Genomic DNA, 15,505 nt, shown 5'->3' with positions numbered 1-15,505 from the left:
AAAAGTGAAACTGGACGAAAATTTGATGCTATTTCTTTATCTCCCTTCTTATAGAGTGGCTTAACTTCAGCATATTTCAACCATTCAGGAAACATTCCACTGATAAATGACTGTTTACACTGATAGCTTAATATGTTACTTAACTCAGAATCACATTCTTTAATTAACTTTCTTGATATTTCATCTTACCCACTAGATGTTTTTGATTTTAAAAATTTTCTGCTGAGGTAGTGAGGGTCAAATTCGTAGTATGGAAGTTACTTGAAATGTTTGGTCTGAGGTATTCCATAGCAGCATCTACAGAACCTGACAACTCCATCTTTTCAGTGACCGTTATTAAATGTTTTTAAAAAGTACACATCTTTCACCAGTGTATCATTTACTGTTAATGCTATTTGTTCCTCTTCATGTCTGGTTCTACCAGTCTCCTCCTTCACTATATCCCATATTGTCTTTATTAACATCCGTTCGGAGGTTTGCTTTGTCCGTTAATAAACTGTATTGTTGCTAGTTCTTTAATTCTTATACTATATTCTGACTTTTTGTAGTGCAGATGGCATCTCATAAATTCACTTTCACTGTTTCACTGAGCTAAGCAAAGTGAAATTTTGTTGATGTTCCAACTAATAAGAACACACCACTGTTTGATGGCGACGTCTAGTGTGAAACGACCTTATTTCTGATGTTATATACCACCTTTTTGTATAACAGGTTACAGCTGATATTAGGTAATAGTCTAAGCGAGGTGACATTTTGTTGACGCTCCATCTAGTGTGAAGTAATGAGCCCAATTCAGCCGACTAGGCTGAAAACACAACCATTTGCCGCTGATGTCGCGTTCTGTTCTGTTCCATTGGCATGAAGTCCAAAGGGAATCCGCCTGTATTAGATATAAATATCTATAGTAAGGTGAAGATTAATCTCTAAAACTACGTCATTTCCATGGTTTTTCTATCACCTACACACTCGCCACAGGGCGTATTCATTGCAAAACCTGTTTCGTTATTTCTTTACAATCTGAGAATGGTCACAGTCTAACGTAACAGTTGCGACAGTCACTGCTGTAAAAATTTTTACCATTTGACACGTGGAGCGACACTAGCGCACCAAGAGGCGAGAAAAGAGAACGTCATCTGCGTCGTAAGCATGATGTTTGTTTTACATCCCTTTCCTACGTCATTTACGGAGCAAGTAGGAATAAAGGACATAAATTCAGTGGCAAGCTACAACACACTCATGAAGAAACATTTGTGATGTTGGATAGAACTGCAGTTTACCATGTTGATATCCAAAGAATATAAACACACAGAGTTCACACGTAAGAAGCACAGACACTGTGTGCAAAAGGGATCGATGCCCCATTTGTTGTACCATAGGTCTACTGTGTTTCAGTCACTGTCATCTGTTGCCTCATTATATTATTCTAAGTGGGACAAGCAACTGCCAAATACTGGGAGAAATACGATGTGCGTGTAAACCCCAAGCCCTCAAAGACAATAACATTGTCAGAATTGCTGTCATATATTAAATTTGCCATTAGAGACATTTCATCCAATGACATATTCACTATTTTACCAGTATCGCAGAAATTCTGTACCTTCTATTTTAAAGGGTGGAATATATTGTCACTTATTCCACATTTTATTTGTATGCCTTCCACATCCCTCTGTAATGTACGCACTGATGGAAGTATAAAACATTTTGACAAAACCTGAATGCCTTAGTGCCATAACACAATAAATTTAGAGCAGACATCTTATTTTCGTCTTTCCATCTCACAGCATGTTTCTCTTCAATGGCATTCGATTCGGTTCGGTTGTTTGGGGGGGGGGGACCAAACAGCAAGGTCATCGGTCTCATCGGATTAGGGAAGGATGGGAAAGGAAGTCGGCCTTGCCCTTTCAAAGGAATCATCCCAGCATATGCCTGGAGCGATTTAGGGAAATCACGGAAAACCTAAATCAGTATGGTCGGACGCGGGATTGAACCGTTGTCCTCCCGAATGCCAGTCCAGTGTGCTAACTGTTGTAGTTTATGCAGATTAACGCAGCTAAATGACAGGTAACACTATTTATGGAACAAAATAAACTTATGCTTTATTCGCACAACACATATTAATACATTTGACTACCAAATTATATTACGTTGCCCCATCAAGAAACACGGAACACGTATATTCCATAGAGTCTAATGCACTCTGCACATCATATCTTGTGCACCACTATGCACGCTGGAAAATGTTTGTTCACATATCCCCAACGCTAAGCACTGCGCTACCTCGCTCAGTTCAATGGCATTCTAATCTGACTTGACAACAAGTCAAAGGCATTCTTTTTAAATATCGAGATCCTATAGTCTTCAAAATTTGTTTGTCCTTCTTCACTCGATCCTTGTGATTCGGTTTCTGTTGCTGTCTGTACTTAAAATGATAGGCGCTCTTCCTTTTCCCGTAGTAGTTTTGCACGAAGTCTAGCGATCTGCACATTCTGACACTTCACGCGCTTTTTCAAGACATGAATAACTGCACTTAATCTAACCATTTCATCGTCAAAGTAGGTCTGTGTTGACGATTCAGATGAATCTGGTACTGATATATGGAGAGTCGGAATGGCTGCTTCCGTGCCGTAGGACTGTTTTACAGCTTTAGACGGATTATCGGACCTTTATGGAAGTTGCCTCTTCGTCGTCAGTTGAGGTAGCTTCTTCGGGATGTCAAACAGTGTAAGTGCAGCATTCCACATGAGTTGGGATGTCAAACAGTGTAGGTACTGCATTCCATAAGAGTTTATTATTGTCTGCATTCATGAACTAGTTTGGTTCAAAGTGTGGCGAGCAAAAACGTTTAACATTATTGTAAAAGTAAATAGGGTCTTTTTTCATAAGGTCTTCTCGTCTGCTATACACTAACCATTTTCTGCTCCTAAAACGAAACATTAATCATTAATACATCTGCAGTTTGCAAGCGAATCCTGATGATACAGTTTAGTAACATGATTATGTATACCCCTCAGGGTTCTCAGGAAACCTAAATAAAGACAGATGTAGTATCATTTTCTTGTTGCTGCATTTTAGTGCGCTACAGACGCTACCGTTTTCAAGAACCATTTTGGAAACCAAAATAAACGACTACCATTAGCTTTCACGATCGCACCGAACTCAATAGTTGTATACTTAATGGCTGCTTGGCGCGTTGCTGGCGCAGTAGGCAACAAAATCGAGGCGAAATGTCGCGACTGTTATTTAAGGCTGTGGTATGGTGCGGACTGCGGATGCTGCTCCTGCGATTTTATTGTGATGTGTACAATTTCATCATAGATTTAGCTTTTGCGCAGAGTTTAACACATCTCTGGCGCATATGTCAGTAGATCGTGGCGTAAACAGTTGTATTTTTTGTTTATATGATATTACCACACTATGTTTATTAAGTTTATGATAATTATTTCATTCGCTTGTGTTGGATACGCCAGGATACATAAGCTGGAAATCAAGGTTAGTTTGTCAAACTGTCTTTACGTCGTGTGTCACATGAAACTGTGTTTCAACAAATCTTTGTCACTTATTCCGTAGAAGCGTGTATTTTGGTTCTCGACTTGCAACGCAAAATATTTTTCCCGTTCATGGTTTGTGTTACTTTAAACTGTTCACCGCAACGTTCCTAAGGCATGGTTTGTGTTGCTTTAAACTGTTCATGGCAACATTCCTAAGGGATCCATCCATCACCATTTACGTGCAGCCGACGTCTTCGTGAATTATTTGAAACAACGTGTACACTGGGAATTGACATGTTCTACAAAATGCTTACGTGTTCTGTAATACTACAGAATAACTAGTCTGTAAAGGATCAAATAACAAATGTATATAAATTGTATGAAAGAACATCACAAGAAGAAATATATAGCTTCTTGATTGATAGTATAATCATTAATTCGGTTGTCATAGTGCTAACGTGGTTTTGAGTTTAGGTAGTTGGTGTGAAAACGTGGGTTGTGGAAGAATTTTCAGTGAGTTGTTACGATTTTTTAAAATATAGATCTGATTAGTTTAGTGGTTGTTGTGTGGAAAGAAGTCTAATTTTTTAAAGTTGCTTTTATGTTATGTGTGGATATGACAGTTAAGTTCATGAGTGTATTGTTACATTTTGAGATGGGTGGTTATTTCATGTCTGGCAAATAGTTTCTGCAGATGTTCGGCCTTATTGCTGAATATGTTAGATGTGTTTGTGGCAACAACATGAGGTTGACGAGAGTTCCATCTGCTCGAGCCCCGGACGTGTGTATGTGGCGTTGTTGGAGCGCGCGGTGGCGTGTGTGTTGTAACGCAATGCCGTAAATTAATTGTTTTATTATGATATTCGTTTTGGAATGGTGCGGTGTTCTTATTGTTGTATTTTTAGCATGTCCCCTCCCTAAACTCCCAATTTTCCGCGGTTGTTTTGCAAGTTTCATATTATTGTTGAATTATTTATTTATTTATTTTTATTTTATTTATCTACCTCTGAATTAATACTGTACATGACATGCACATGGTGATGCACAAACATACATTTGATGTTGGACATTATGATAATTTGCTGGTATGAAGTAATATGCCAGAAGTTTACACAAACATGAGATTACATACATATTTTCTGAGAAGTTATGAACACACAAATTACATACCTAGTTACACATCTATATTTTAGTGATGTATTCCTGTCACACATATACACAACAGTATCTGGTCTGATATTCTCTCTGCACTTAATTTACTTAGTAGCAGATGATATAGATGCAATATTTTTGCACATACTTGCATTAATGTTTTATTCTTTACAAACTTCTTTGCTGCAATTTGTTTCATGTTTCAAAACTTAGGCAGTAAGAATCATTCCTGTCGACATGAACTACAGTTGGCAGCCAGTTGTTCCCATTGTGTTCAGTTGCCCCAGGCAGAGCCTCCTCCACATGTTTGACAAGACATTTCAGCAACCAGTTTGTTCTTATTTCCTGACCTGCCTGCTAGTTCCCTGAATGGTGCCATTAACTGCATAATGTTGGAGCTCCAAATCAACATTTGGTTTTAAATATTTCACGTGCTATTGTGCCATATTTCCATGTATTCTATTGAAAGTCCCTATGAAGTCCAGTGCATGGAAAATTTTAATGTGTTTAATAGTTCCACCTATTAAAGCTTTTCCTGTATAACCTTCGCTTTTTTTTTAAAGTATGTTGATGAACCCATCTCTCAGCAACCTTAGGGAAAGGGGGGAGGGGGGCCGTAGGGTGCCACCAATTTCAGGTGTGTTACATTTGAGCAAATAATTCGTCATTTCTTGACAATTAGTCATACTTGAGCAGCCTTGCTCATGAGGTTTAAGTGAAGTTTTAACAGGTGCAACATAGAGCATGGAACTGAATTTGTTTATGAGCTAGAAATAAGTTCTGAGCCAGATACTATTTAGACTTACTTCAGGGGGGTAAGGAGAACGCGAGGCCTCCTTGAGTGGGAAGGTGTATTATACACAAGTATCAGTGATGCTGTGCATGAATGGAATACAGACAGTGGTTTTCTACACCATGGAATCTGCTTGCCAATTGGGATAGACATAGCAACAGAGAACCTTAGAATATCATAGTAGAAGCAAAATGTTTCAGACAGATGAAAATTTAAATTATTAGTGATGAACAACAAAAGCTTTCATGAAATGTACAGAATTCGAAGGACTTTTGTAAGTCAGGTGGATTAACATAAAACTTTGTACCAAATGTCAGAAAAAACTCAAAATTTGTTGCAGAGAAGACCTCAGGGTGCAACTATATGGATACTGAAATCACAGGTTAAAGTGGATTGATGAGGATGTGATCTTAGCCACTATGTAAGCAACTAGGGTATAAGCTGATTGTGTTTAGAGAATTGTTTGGTTAAGATTCTTGAAGAATGAGCCATAAATATGAAATTGGACATTCTTCCGGCTGCCAGATTCACCTGCAGGGTTAATGGGGAACCTGAGCGTACCTCAGTTTTCAAGTACATTTATTTAAGGCTTCTACATTCCTGTAATACACTGGGCAAATTACAATTATATATATGATTTATCATTGAAAACTTCCTTTGCAGGCAGTGTTAAACCCTTCCATGAAAATGACCAGCAACAGATAGTTTAAAAATACATTTGCGATGAAAATATGTTGATGTTTTGCTAATTAAACACTTGACATTATTGAGGATATTTGCATCTTCATGGGGATCAGTGATCGTGATGTGGCTGCAGGCTGAAGTGATCACTAAGATACAAAGGGCTTCTAAAACAAGTATTAAATAAAATATGTTAAACAAACTCCGCAGATCACATCAGGCAGAAGAGGGATTGTGATCTGAAGTATTGTTGTTCCTGAGGAGAAATATTCCTGAATAGGCCAGCATTTGGATCTTCAGAAGAATTGTGCACTGAATTAAATTAAGATAAGAAGAGGACAAGGGAAACATCTCTGTTGGGGATTGCTGCATGGAATTTGAAGACAGTGAATAAGAAGGAAAAATAGAAAATTTGAAGAGAGAAATGGAGAGACATAATATGCTTCTTTTAGGTTTAAGGAAAAGGGGAATTTATTGTTGAGACTACAGTATGAGTTACAAAGGATTGGAGAGGAAGGAAAATGGGGTTGGAATTATGTGCAGGAAACATCTAGGCAAGAAGACATGAGGGTTGTTCCAGTTTGCGACCGAGTGCTACCACTGAAATTAAAGAGTAACCCTGTGGTTGCGTTGATCATTCAAGTTTAAGTGTCAAGATCAGATGTACAAGAAGAGTAAGTGGACAAAATATTTGAGCAGTTTGAGAAAGTAAATGAAGACAATGGGAAAGAACAAATAAACTGTAATGATAGGAGACTGGAATAGTATCGTGAGAAAGGGAAGATGATAGTTGGAGACTATAGACTGGGAAAGACCAATGAAAGGAGAGAAACTGATCGTCCTCTTTGAACAATTTGATCTCTGGATTGGTAATATATGGTTTAAGCACTATCAACGAAGATTAGCTACCAAGAATAACTCTGAAAGTATGATAGGAGCTGAAAAGTTTGTGGGACAAAAGTTGCATGGGACAACGGGGGCCATAATATGGCATTGGTTTCTTGTTGCTAGGTGGGGTCACTTCAGAGATAAGAAGGTCAACTTTGTTTTTTTTTTTTAAATGGGATGCTATAGTTTGGTACTTATATTCTGATAGCGGCTATTGAGACGAATCCAGTTATGTGCAACAGTAAGGTCTTTGAAGGTTAATGAAGGTCACAATTGTGGCATGAACGTACATTTAGAGAAGGTGTTTGAAGTGATGACCATTGGTATCAATGAAGTGCTGCAGTCTTCTTATCATGGTTTGAGTGGTATCCCTTGTCACAGCGGCACTTATTGAAGCACATGCTGTGACCATTCTCTCTCGCATATCTTCAGGTGTAGTAGGAACAACTGTCCTTTACGAATCCCCACAAGAAAAAATCCAGAGGCATCAAGTCTGGTAAACGAGCCGGCCACGATACATCTCCTCCGTGTCCAATCCAAAGATTTGGGAATTGTCTCTGCAAATCATTTCTAGCCATCAGCGAAAAATGTGCCAGACAACCATCTTGTTGATACCATATTCTGTTCCTTGAAAGGTATTTCTTCCAATAACAGACCTAATGTTTCTTGCAGGACTGTGGTGTACTTCTTACGTTAAGATTTTCTTCGATGAGATAGGGGGCTGTAATTCTGTCCTCCAGAATCCCACACCATACATTCACCAACCACAGTTTTTGGTGTGCAATTTGCCGCAGCCAACATGGATTTTCAGCTGCCCAATAGTGCACGTTATGCAAATTAACATTTCCATGGTTCGTGAATATAGCCTCATCAGTAAATAAAATCAAATTAATAAATGTGTCATCCTTCTGAATCTGCAGTTGAGCTCATCAGCAGAATTCAGTGCAACACATACAATCTGTATCAGTTAATTCTTGGTGGAGACTGATATGGGAAGGATGATATTTATGGTGATGCAGAAAACGAATAACACTACTCTGGCTCATGCCAGATTCCCTTGCAATTTGACGTAAACCGACACAAGGATCTTGAACGACAGTGGTGAGAGTACTCATTTCCGTTTCCTTGTTAGTAACTTTCCTCTGCCGGATATGTTTCCGATGCGTTAAATATCCAGTTGTTCTCAATTCATCATACAAATATTTACATGTATGACATATAGGGTGAGTACGTTGAGGATATCTTTCAGCGTATAAGTCTCTAGCTCTCACCGAATTTTGTTAGCATTCTGCGTAAATGAGAAGCGTATTGACTTGTTCTTCGAAGGAATACATCATTCACATTCTCTTAATTCGACAATACTAGTCTTATGGCTACTATTAGTGTTGTATTGTGAAACTGTCGAATCATGTTTACATGTCAGCAACACGTTAGATGGATACGCCTTATTTAGTGAATATTTACTATTTGCATGATATACAAGAGAGAATTGTCAGAGCATATGCTTCGATAAGTGCCAAAGTGATGAGGAATACTACTCAATCCATGATAAGAAGACTGCAGCACTGCATTGATACCAATGGTCATTACTTCGAACACCTTCTGTAAATGGACGTTGATGCCACCTTTTTGACCTTCGTTGACCTTCAAAGACCTTACTGTTACATATAATGGGATTCATCTCGATAGTCGCTATCAGAAAATAAGTACCAAACTATAGCATACCATTTAAAAAAACAAAGTTGACCTCCATATCTCTGACGCGACCCCACATAGCAACAGGAAACCAATGTCATATTATGGCCCCCATTGTCCCATGCAACATTTGTTCCTCAAACTTTTCAGCTACTATCATACTTCCAGTGTTATTCTAGGTGGCAATAGTTAGTGACTCACCATGTATATGTGGAAAGCTACGGGAGATATTGCTAGATATCAAATAGACTTTGTTATAATCAATCAGAAAGCCAAAAACAGCTTAAGAAGCCAAAAACCTTTCCAGGAACAGACACCGATGCAGACCATTATTTACTTGTAGCTGATGTTAGGACAAGATTACAGTATTTTAAGAACAGATTATAGGTAAAGAAATTGGATGTTGGGAAACTGAAGAATGAGAACTTTAAGAAAGAATATAGTCACTATGTCAAAAATAAAGTGGAATGTTATAACTACCAATTTTGTGTGAATACCGCTCCATAGTTAGTGAATGAAATTTGTGATTGATTTGGTCACTAGAGGCCATGCAGCCTGCTAATACAATAGCAGTTGCTTGTGCAGCCTGCTGGCTGCACCCCGTGTTGGAACTAATGAATATATAGTGCAAGGCTCCGTCTGCCTGTGTATTGGTAACTGTGTTGTACCCTGACTTCCATGTGTGTGTGCTGTTCAAATAATAAATTACAGTGTTCTTGGGTTAGAATATGGAACATGTAAGGAGAAGTGCAGAAATCAATGGAGAGTGATATACTATTAGAAATACAATGTTGAAATGATTAGAGATAGAAATTGGAGAAGTGAAAAGATCAAGAAATAAGGAAAGTGGGTACCCTGAATTTGTTGGATAAAATGAAGTGCAGGAAATGGAGAACCAACAATTTTGGAAGAAGGCAGAAGACAGTACTGAAATCTGAACAATTAACTAAGAAAGTTAACTGACTAGGCTAGAGATGATTGGATAAGGAAACAATATGAGGAAATAGAAGAATTAGAATAGAACATAAAATTGGAAGAAATGTACAGAATGTTGAAATCTTTAACCAGAATAGAAGTGATGAAAATAACCAAACAAGGAATGTTTAATAACCATGGGAAGAAGACAGTATGTGTGAAAGAAGAGAAGCATGTTTGGAAGGAGTATGTGGAAGAGTTATACAGTACATTGGCATATAACACCAAGCTTATTTTGGAAGATGAAGGGGCATAGAATGAAGAAGATCAAGGTCCTAAGATATCAGAATGGGAATTAGAGAAAGTAGTCCAGCAGCTCCTGGAGCAGAAGACATTGGGCTGTCATAGAATACCATCCGAGACACTGAAAGTCTTAGCTCCAGATTCAGTAGGCCCATTAACTGAGGTAGTAAACGGAATTCGTGACACAGGAATTTGACCTCAGTGACTACCTAAGATCATTCTACTACCTTTACCTAAAAAGTGCAATGAAAAAGAATGTAAAGACTGTGGGACAGTTAGTTTTGTCAGTCATGTTACAAAGGCTGTAGAGAGAGTTGTTCTAAGGAGAATTGAAAAGAAAATTGAGGGAATACTTGGGAAGACCAGATCAGTTTCAGAAAGGATAAAGGAGCAGGAGATGATACAGGTTGTCTAAGGGTGATTGGAGAAAGAGTAATAGAAATGAACAAGGAGGTGTGAATTTGTTTTATCGACTGGGAGACTGGAGTATACTGCTGAGAATTTTAAAAGATATTCTTACAAATTGCAGAGATAGAAAGTCAATAAAAGAGATGTACACAAAGCAAAAACCGAGCGAGGTGGCGCAGTGGTTAGCACACTGGACTCGCATTCGGGAGGACGACGGTTCAATCCCGTCTCCGGCCATCCTGATTTAGGTTTTCCGTGATTTCCCTAAATCGCTTCAGGCAAATGCCGGGATGGTTCCTTTGAAAGGGCACGGCCGATTTCCTTCCCTATCCTTCCCTCACCCGAGCTTGCGCTCCGTCTCTTAATGACCTCGTTGTCGACGGGACGTTAAACACTAATGTCCTCCTCCTCCTCCACAAAGCAAAAACTGACATAATAGGGAAGAGGGGACGGAAGAGGTGAACATTGGAAGGGCTTGTAAGGCAAGGGTGCTCACTGTCACCAAAGCAGTTCAACATGTATCTAGAAGAACTGATGTTGTTGTTGTTGTGGTCTTCAGTCCTGAGACTGGTTTGATGCAGCTCTCCATGCTACTCTATCCTGTGCAAGCTTCTTCATCTCCCAGTACCTACTGCAACCTACATCCTTCTGAATCTGCTTAGTGTATTCATCTCTTGGTCTCCCTCTACGATTCTTACCCTCCACGCTGCCCTCCACTACTAAATTGGTGATCCCTTGATGCCTCAGAACATGTTCTACCAACCGATCCCTTCTTCTGGTCAACTTGTGCCACAAACTTATCTTCTCCCCAACCCTATTCAATACTTCCTCATTAGTTACGTGATCTACCCATCTAATCTTCAACATTCTTCTGTAGCACCACATTTCGAAAGCTTCTATTCTCTTCTTGTCCAAACTATTTATCGTCCATGTTTGACTTCCATACATGGCTACACTCCATACAAATACTTTCAGAAATGACTTCCTGACACTTAAATCTATACTCGATGTTAACAAATTTCTCTTCTTCAGAAACGCTTTTCTTGCCATTGCCAGTCTACATTTTATATCCTCTCTACTTCGACCATCGTCAGTTACTTTGCTCCCCAAATAGCAAAACTCCTTTACTACTTTAAGTGTCTCATTTCCTAATCTAATTCCCTCAGCATCACCCGACTTAATTTGACTACATTCCATTATCGTCGTTTTGCTTTTGTTGATTTTCATCTTATATCCTCCTTTCAAGACACTGTCCATTCCGTTCAACTGCTCTTCCAAGTCTTTTGCTGTCTCTGACAGAATTACAATGTCATCGGCGAACCTCAAAGTTTTTATTTCTTCTCCATGGATTTTAATACCTACTCCAAATTTTTCTTTTGTTTCCTTTACTGCTTGCTCAATGTACAGATTGAATAACATTGGGGAGAGGCTACAACCCTGTCTTACTCCCTTCCCAACAACTGTTTCCCTTTCGTGTCCCTCGACTCTTATAACTGCCATCTGGTTTCTGTACAAATTGTAAATAGCCTTTCGCTCCCTGTATTTTACCCCTGCCACCTTTAGAATTTGAAAGAGAGTATTCCAGTCAACATTGTCAAAAGCTTTCTTTAAGTCTACAAATGCTAGAAACTTAGGTTTGCCTTTTCTTAATCTTTCTTCTAAGATAAGTCGTAAGGTCAGTATTGCCTCACGTGTTCCAGTATTTCTACGGAATCCAAACTGATCTTCCCTGAGGTCGGCTTCTACTAGTTTTTCCATTCTTCTGTAAAGAATTTGTGTTAGTATTTTGCATCTGTGGCTTATTAAACTGATAGGTGAGGTCATAAAGGACACAGAAGGTGTAATTGGAGGAGAATGGTATAAAGACTAATAAATGTGTGGACAATCAAACAGTGATGGTGGGGTCAGATGACGAGGTACAGCAGATATTGAAGAGTATTGCAAGAAGGAACGAGGTGTGTGGCATGAAGGTCAGTGTGGTAAAGACAACAGTAATGAGAATAAGTAAGAAGGAAGCTCCAGTTAACATATTTTAGATGCAAAAAAGAGATAATAAGTAAAATTTGTTCTGTATATGGGAAGCTTAATGACGTGGAATGGAAACTGTACAGATGAAATAAGGAGGACGATATCTTTGGGAAAAAGAGCATTTGAAAAGGTGAAGCAGTTAGCCTGATAACATCTAGAAGAGTTCCAATGGAGATGAGGAAAAGATTGGTAAATGTTCTATCTGAAGTAGAGTGCTATACAGCAGTGAATCGTGGTAGTTAGAAAAAATAAATAAAAAAAATAAAAGAGAAAGATATTGAGAAAGCTGAAAGTTTTGAAATATGACTGCAAAGAGGAATGGTTAAGAATGAAGAAGTAATGAAGAAATTAGGGGAAGCAAGATGATTATTAGAAGGAATCAGAAAGAGGAAAATATCCTGGCCGGCACATATATTGTGTTGGAATTGTTTGCAACACGAGTTACAGAGGGAAGATTGATAGGAATGAGAGGAAGAGGTAGGAAAAGAATTCTAATGATGAGTGACATTAGAAGACGACAAACTTACAAACAGATGAAGGAAGATGCTCAGAAGAGGACACAATAGAGTCTCTAGTCGAAACTTTCATAAGACAGACACACTAAAGAAGGAGTTAGAAATATCCATTCTAATGGATAGTGTTTAGAGGAATTGTGCTCCAAGTTCATACACGTAATTGATGAAGTCCTAATCAAACGTCTATGAAGAAGGTCTGTTAAAGTTGCCAGAGAAGTACTTTCCCCATTATTTCCATCTCCCTACCATTACATACAAACAATAATGGAAAGAATAAAATGTTCTCAGTCTTCCAGTAATTCTGTATCTGTACAATAAAAGGAAAGTTAAAAAAGGGCACTTACTGTACTGTACACCCATCAGTCACCATTATTGTGACACTATACTCGTTCCCCATGTGCATCTTTTCAGAGGTGCATTTGGCCTTGACTTAATTTTTACAGAGGACAATGCAGGACTGCATTGAACAGCGCAAGTCGAGGAGCTCTTGGAACGAGACGATATTCAGCGAATTGACTGGCCTGCTCATTCCCCCATCTTAAATACCACTGATCACATGTGGGATGCATTGGGCAGATGTATTGCAGCATGTCCACATGCACCAATGACCATCCAGCAGTTGTCAACTGCGCTGGTTGAGGAATGGAACACTCTACCACAAGAACTGCTTATGAATCTTGTGGCCAGCATGGGAGCGTGTTACAGAGCATACATTGCCATCCGTAGTAATCACACACACTATTAAGAAGTGTGTCCCAACTTTTGTAATGTCCAGGGAACCATCATAAATCGCAGAAACTTCAGTGTAATTATTGTCTTTTAATAAAAGTATCATTTCTGTTGGTCTGTGTATTTCTTTCAGTTACCTTGAGCAACATACTAAAAATCCTGGCTGGTGGGTATGTGGGGATTTTTGAAGGTCACTTTTTATGTTTTTCATGACTAACAGTAAAACAGCAGCTACCAACAAAAATGTTTTCCAATACAAAATTTAACTACATGACATTTCCAACACAAAAATTTTATTCATTTTTTTATTAGGACTAATAGTTTCCACATTGCAAGGGATGGAAGTAGAAGGGAAGGTAGATCGCTGATTTGTGATCATGCGCTTTCCTTCTTCATAGCTCTGCAAAATGGAGAGTGAAGAGGTGATTTCCCAGTCTCTCTACTGCAGTATGTCACAAAAAGCAAATACAGTGTACTTCACAAAATTATACTGATCCTTCCGCAGCACATCTTATGAATGATTGGCAGCACAGTGTACAAACATGCCTGGAATGGGGGAGGAGGAGGGGGGGGGGTTGCTTATATTCCACAAACACAACACAGATTACAGATATGAATTACTATAATACTATCACAAGAAATGTAAATGGACAGAATCTAAGTAAACCTCTGCACACTGTTCTGCACTGCTTAAGAGGAAATTAATTAGCTTACTCAACTTGTACGGCAGCTGTGGTGTTCTTCTGGGAAAGCTGACTTCCTCTATTACCAGTGCTGCTCACTTTTCAGTTTACTTTCAGACTATTCCTCCCCAGCATTTGCTGTCCAGTTTTCTTATGTGAGTAGACAAAATAAATTCACTGAACCTGCATTTATATAGTGAAGTTATTTTTGTTAAGTGAGTATGTATTTGCAGTTTTTAAGTGAGCTGTCATGGAAAAAAGCTCAAGAACAGGAGCTGTCATCTGCCTACCATACTGAAGAACCCCCAAAGTGTAACTTACAAATGGTTCTGAACATTATGGGACTTAACTGCTGAGGTCATCAGTCCCCTAGAACTTAGAACTACTTAAAACTAAGTAACCTAAGGACATCACACACATCTATGCCCGAGGTAGGATTCGAACCTGCGACCATAGCGGTCACACGGTTCCAGACTTTAGCACTTAGAATCACTCGGCCACTCCGGCCGGCAAAGTGTAACTTACCATCATTATGTATTTTACAATGTTGGTTTCGTTGTCATTGCTATCAGACACTGGAATACTTTCCACAGCATGAGAGGTATCAAATGCATCACCCAAGCCTCAGCTGTCCCAACATCTGAAGAGGCCAAGTGTCTTAAATTGTCTCCCTCTGCAACAGAAGTAGGCCACCTAGGTGTTATGCAGCTTCAGAAATTTCAACATCATTTAAGCAATGCAATACAGCAGATTATTGTTCTAGACTTGAATGTGATCAGTCCCAATCCATCTGACATTTTCACATCCATCTTGTGAGATTGACTGTGGATGTGTGGTAAGTGGCTCCATTCAGTGTAGCCCACCATTCAAGTGCCAGCAATTCCCAAATGGAAGAAATTTATACAGTTCATCAGTAACACAATGGTAGGGGAAGTGCAGTAACTTTCTGGCCATTCATTAATTCACCAAATGACAACAACACGATTACACAACTCTACAATACTCAGCCAATGCTAGATAGCAGCAAGGTGTCACATTTACCAACACAACCCCTTTTCCAGCCACACTGCATAGATCATTAACATCACACTTGCAAAATATTCACTTCTCAGTGATTGTTTATAGAACTGTATTTTACACAGAAGCACACTTAACAACTCCCATTTTAGTATTCACTTGATGAAGGGAAAATAACTCCACTGTATAAACATGAGCTCACTGAAGTTA

At 38.9% G+C, this 15,505-nt stretch overlaps 1 protein-coding gene across 2 annotated transcripts in view; it reads left to right on the top strand.

Annotated features, from left to right (window-relative positions):
• The first annotated feature begins 3,294 nt into the window (after positions 1–3,294).
• Positions 3,295–15,505, top strand: part of LOC126248094 (protein GPR107) — a 209,417-nt gene continuing 197,206 nt past the window's right edge. Inside the window, exon 1 of one of the 2 annotated variants that reach the window (XM_049948772.1) lies at positions 3,295–3,489. In XM_049948772.1, coding sequence (XP_049804729.1) covers positions 3,415–3,489 — 75 coding nt within the window. In that variant the 5' untranslated portion in view covers positions 3,295–3,414. The remainder of the gene's footprint in view (positions 3,490–15,505) is intronic. The other variant, XM_049948765.1, reaches the window with a different exon arrangement.

The sequence above is a fragment of the Schistocerca nitens genome, chromosome 1 (assembly GCF_023898315.1).
Source record: "Schistocerca nitens isolate TAMUIC-IGC-003100 chromosome 1, iqSchNite1.1, whole genome shotgun sequence".
Taxonomy (NCBI): Eukaryota; Metazoa; Arthropoda; class Insecta; order Orthoptera; family Acrididae; genus Schistocerca; species Schistocerca nitens.
Note: the sequence above shows the minus strand (reverse complement) of the source record. Positions and strands in the feature narration are given on the sequence as shown.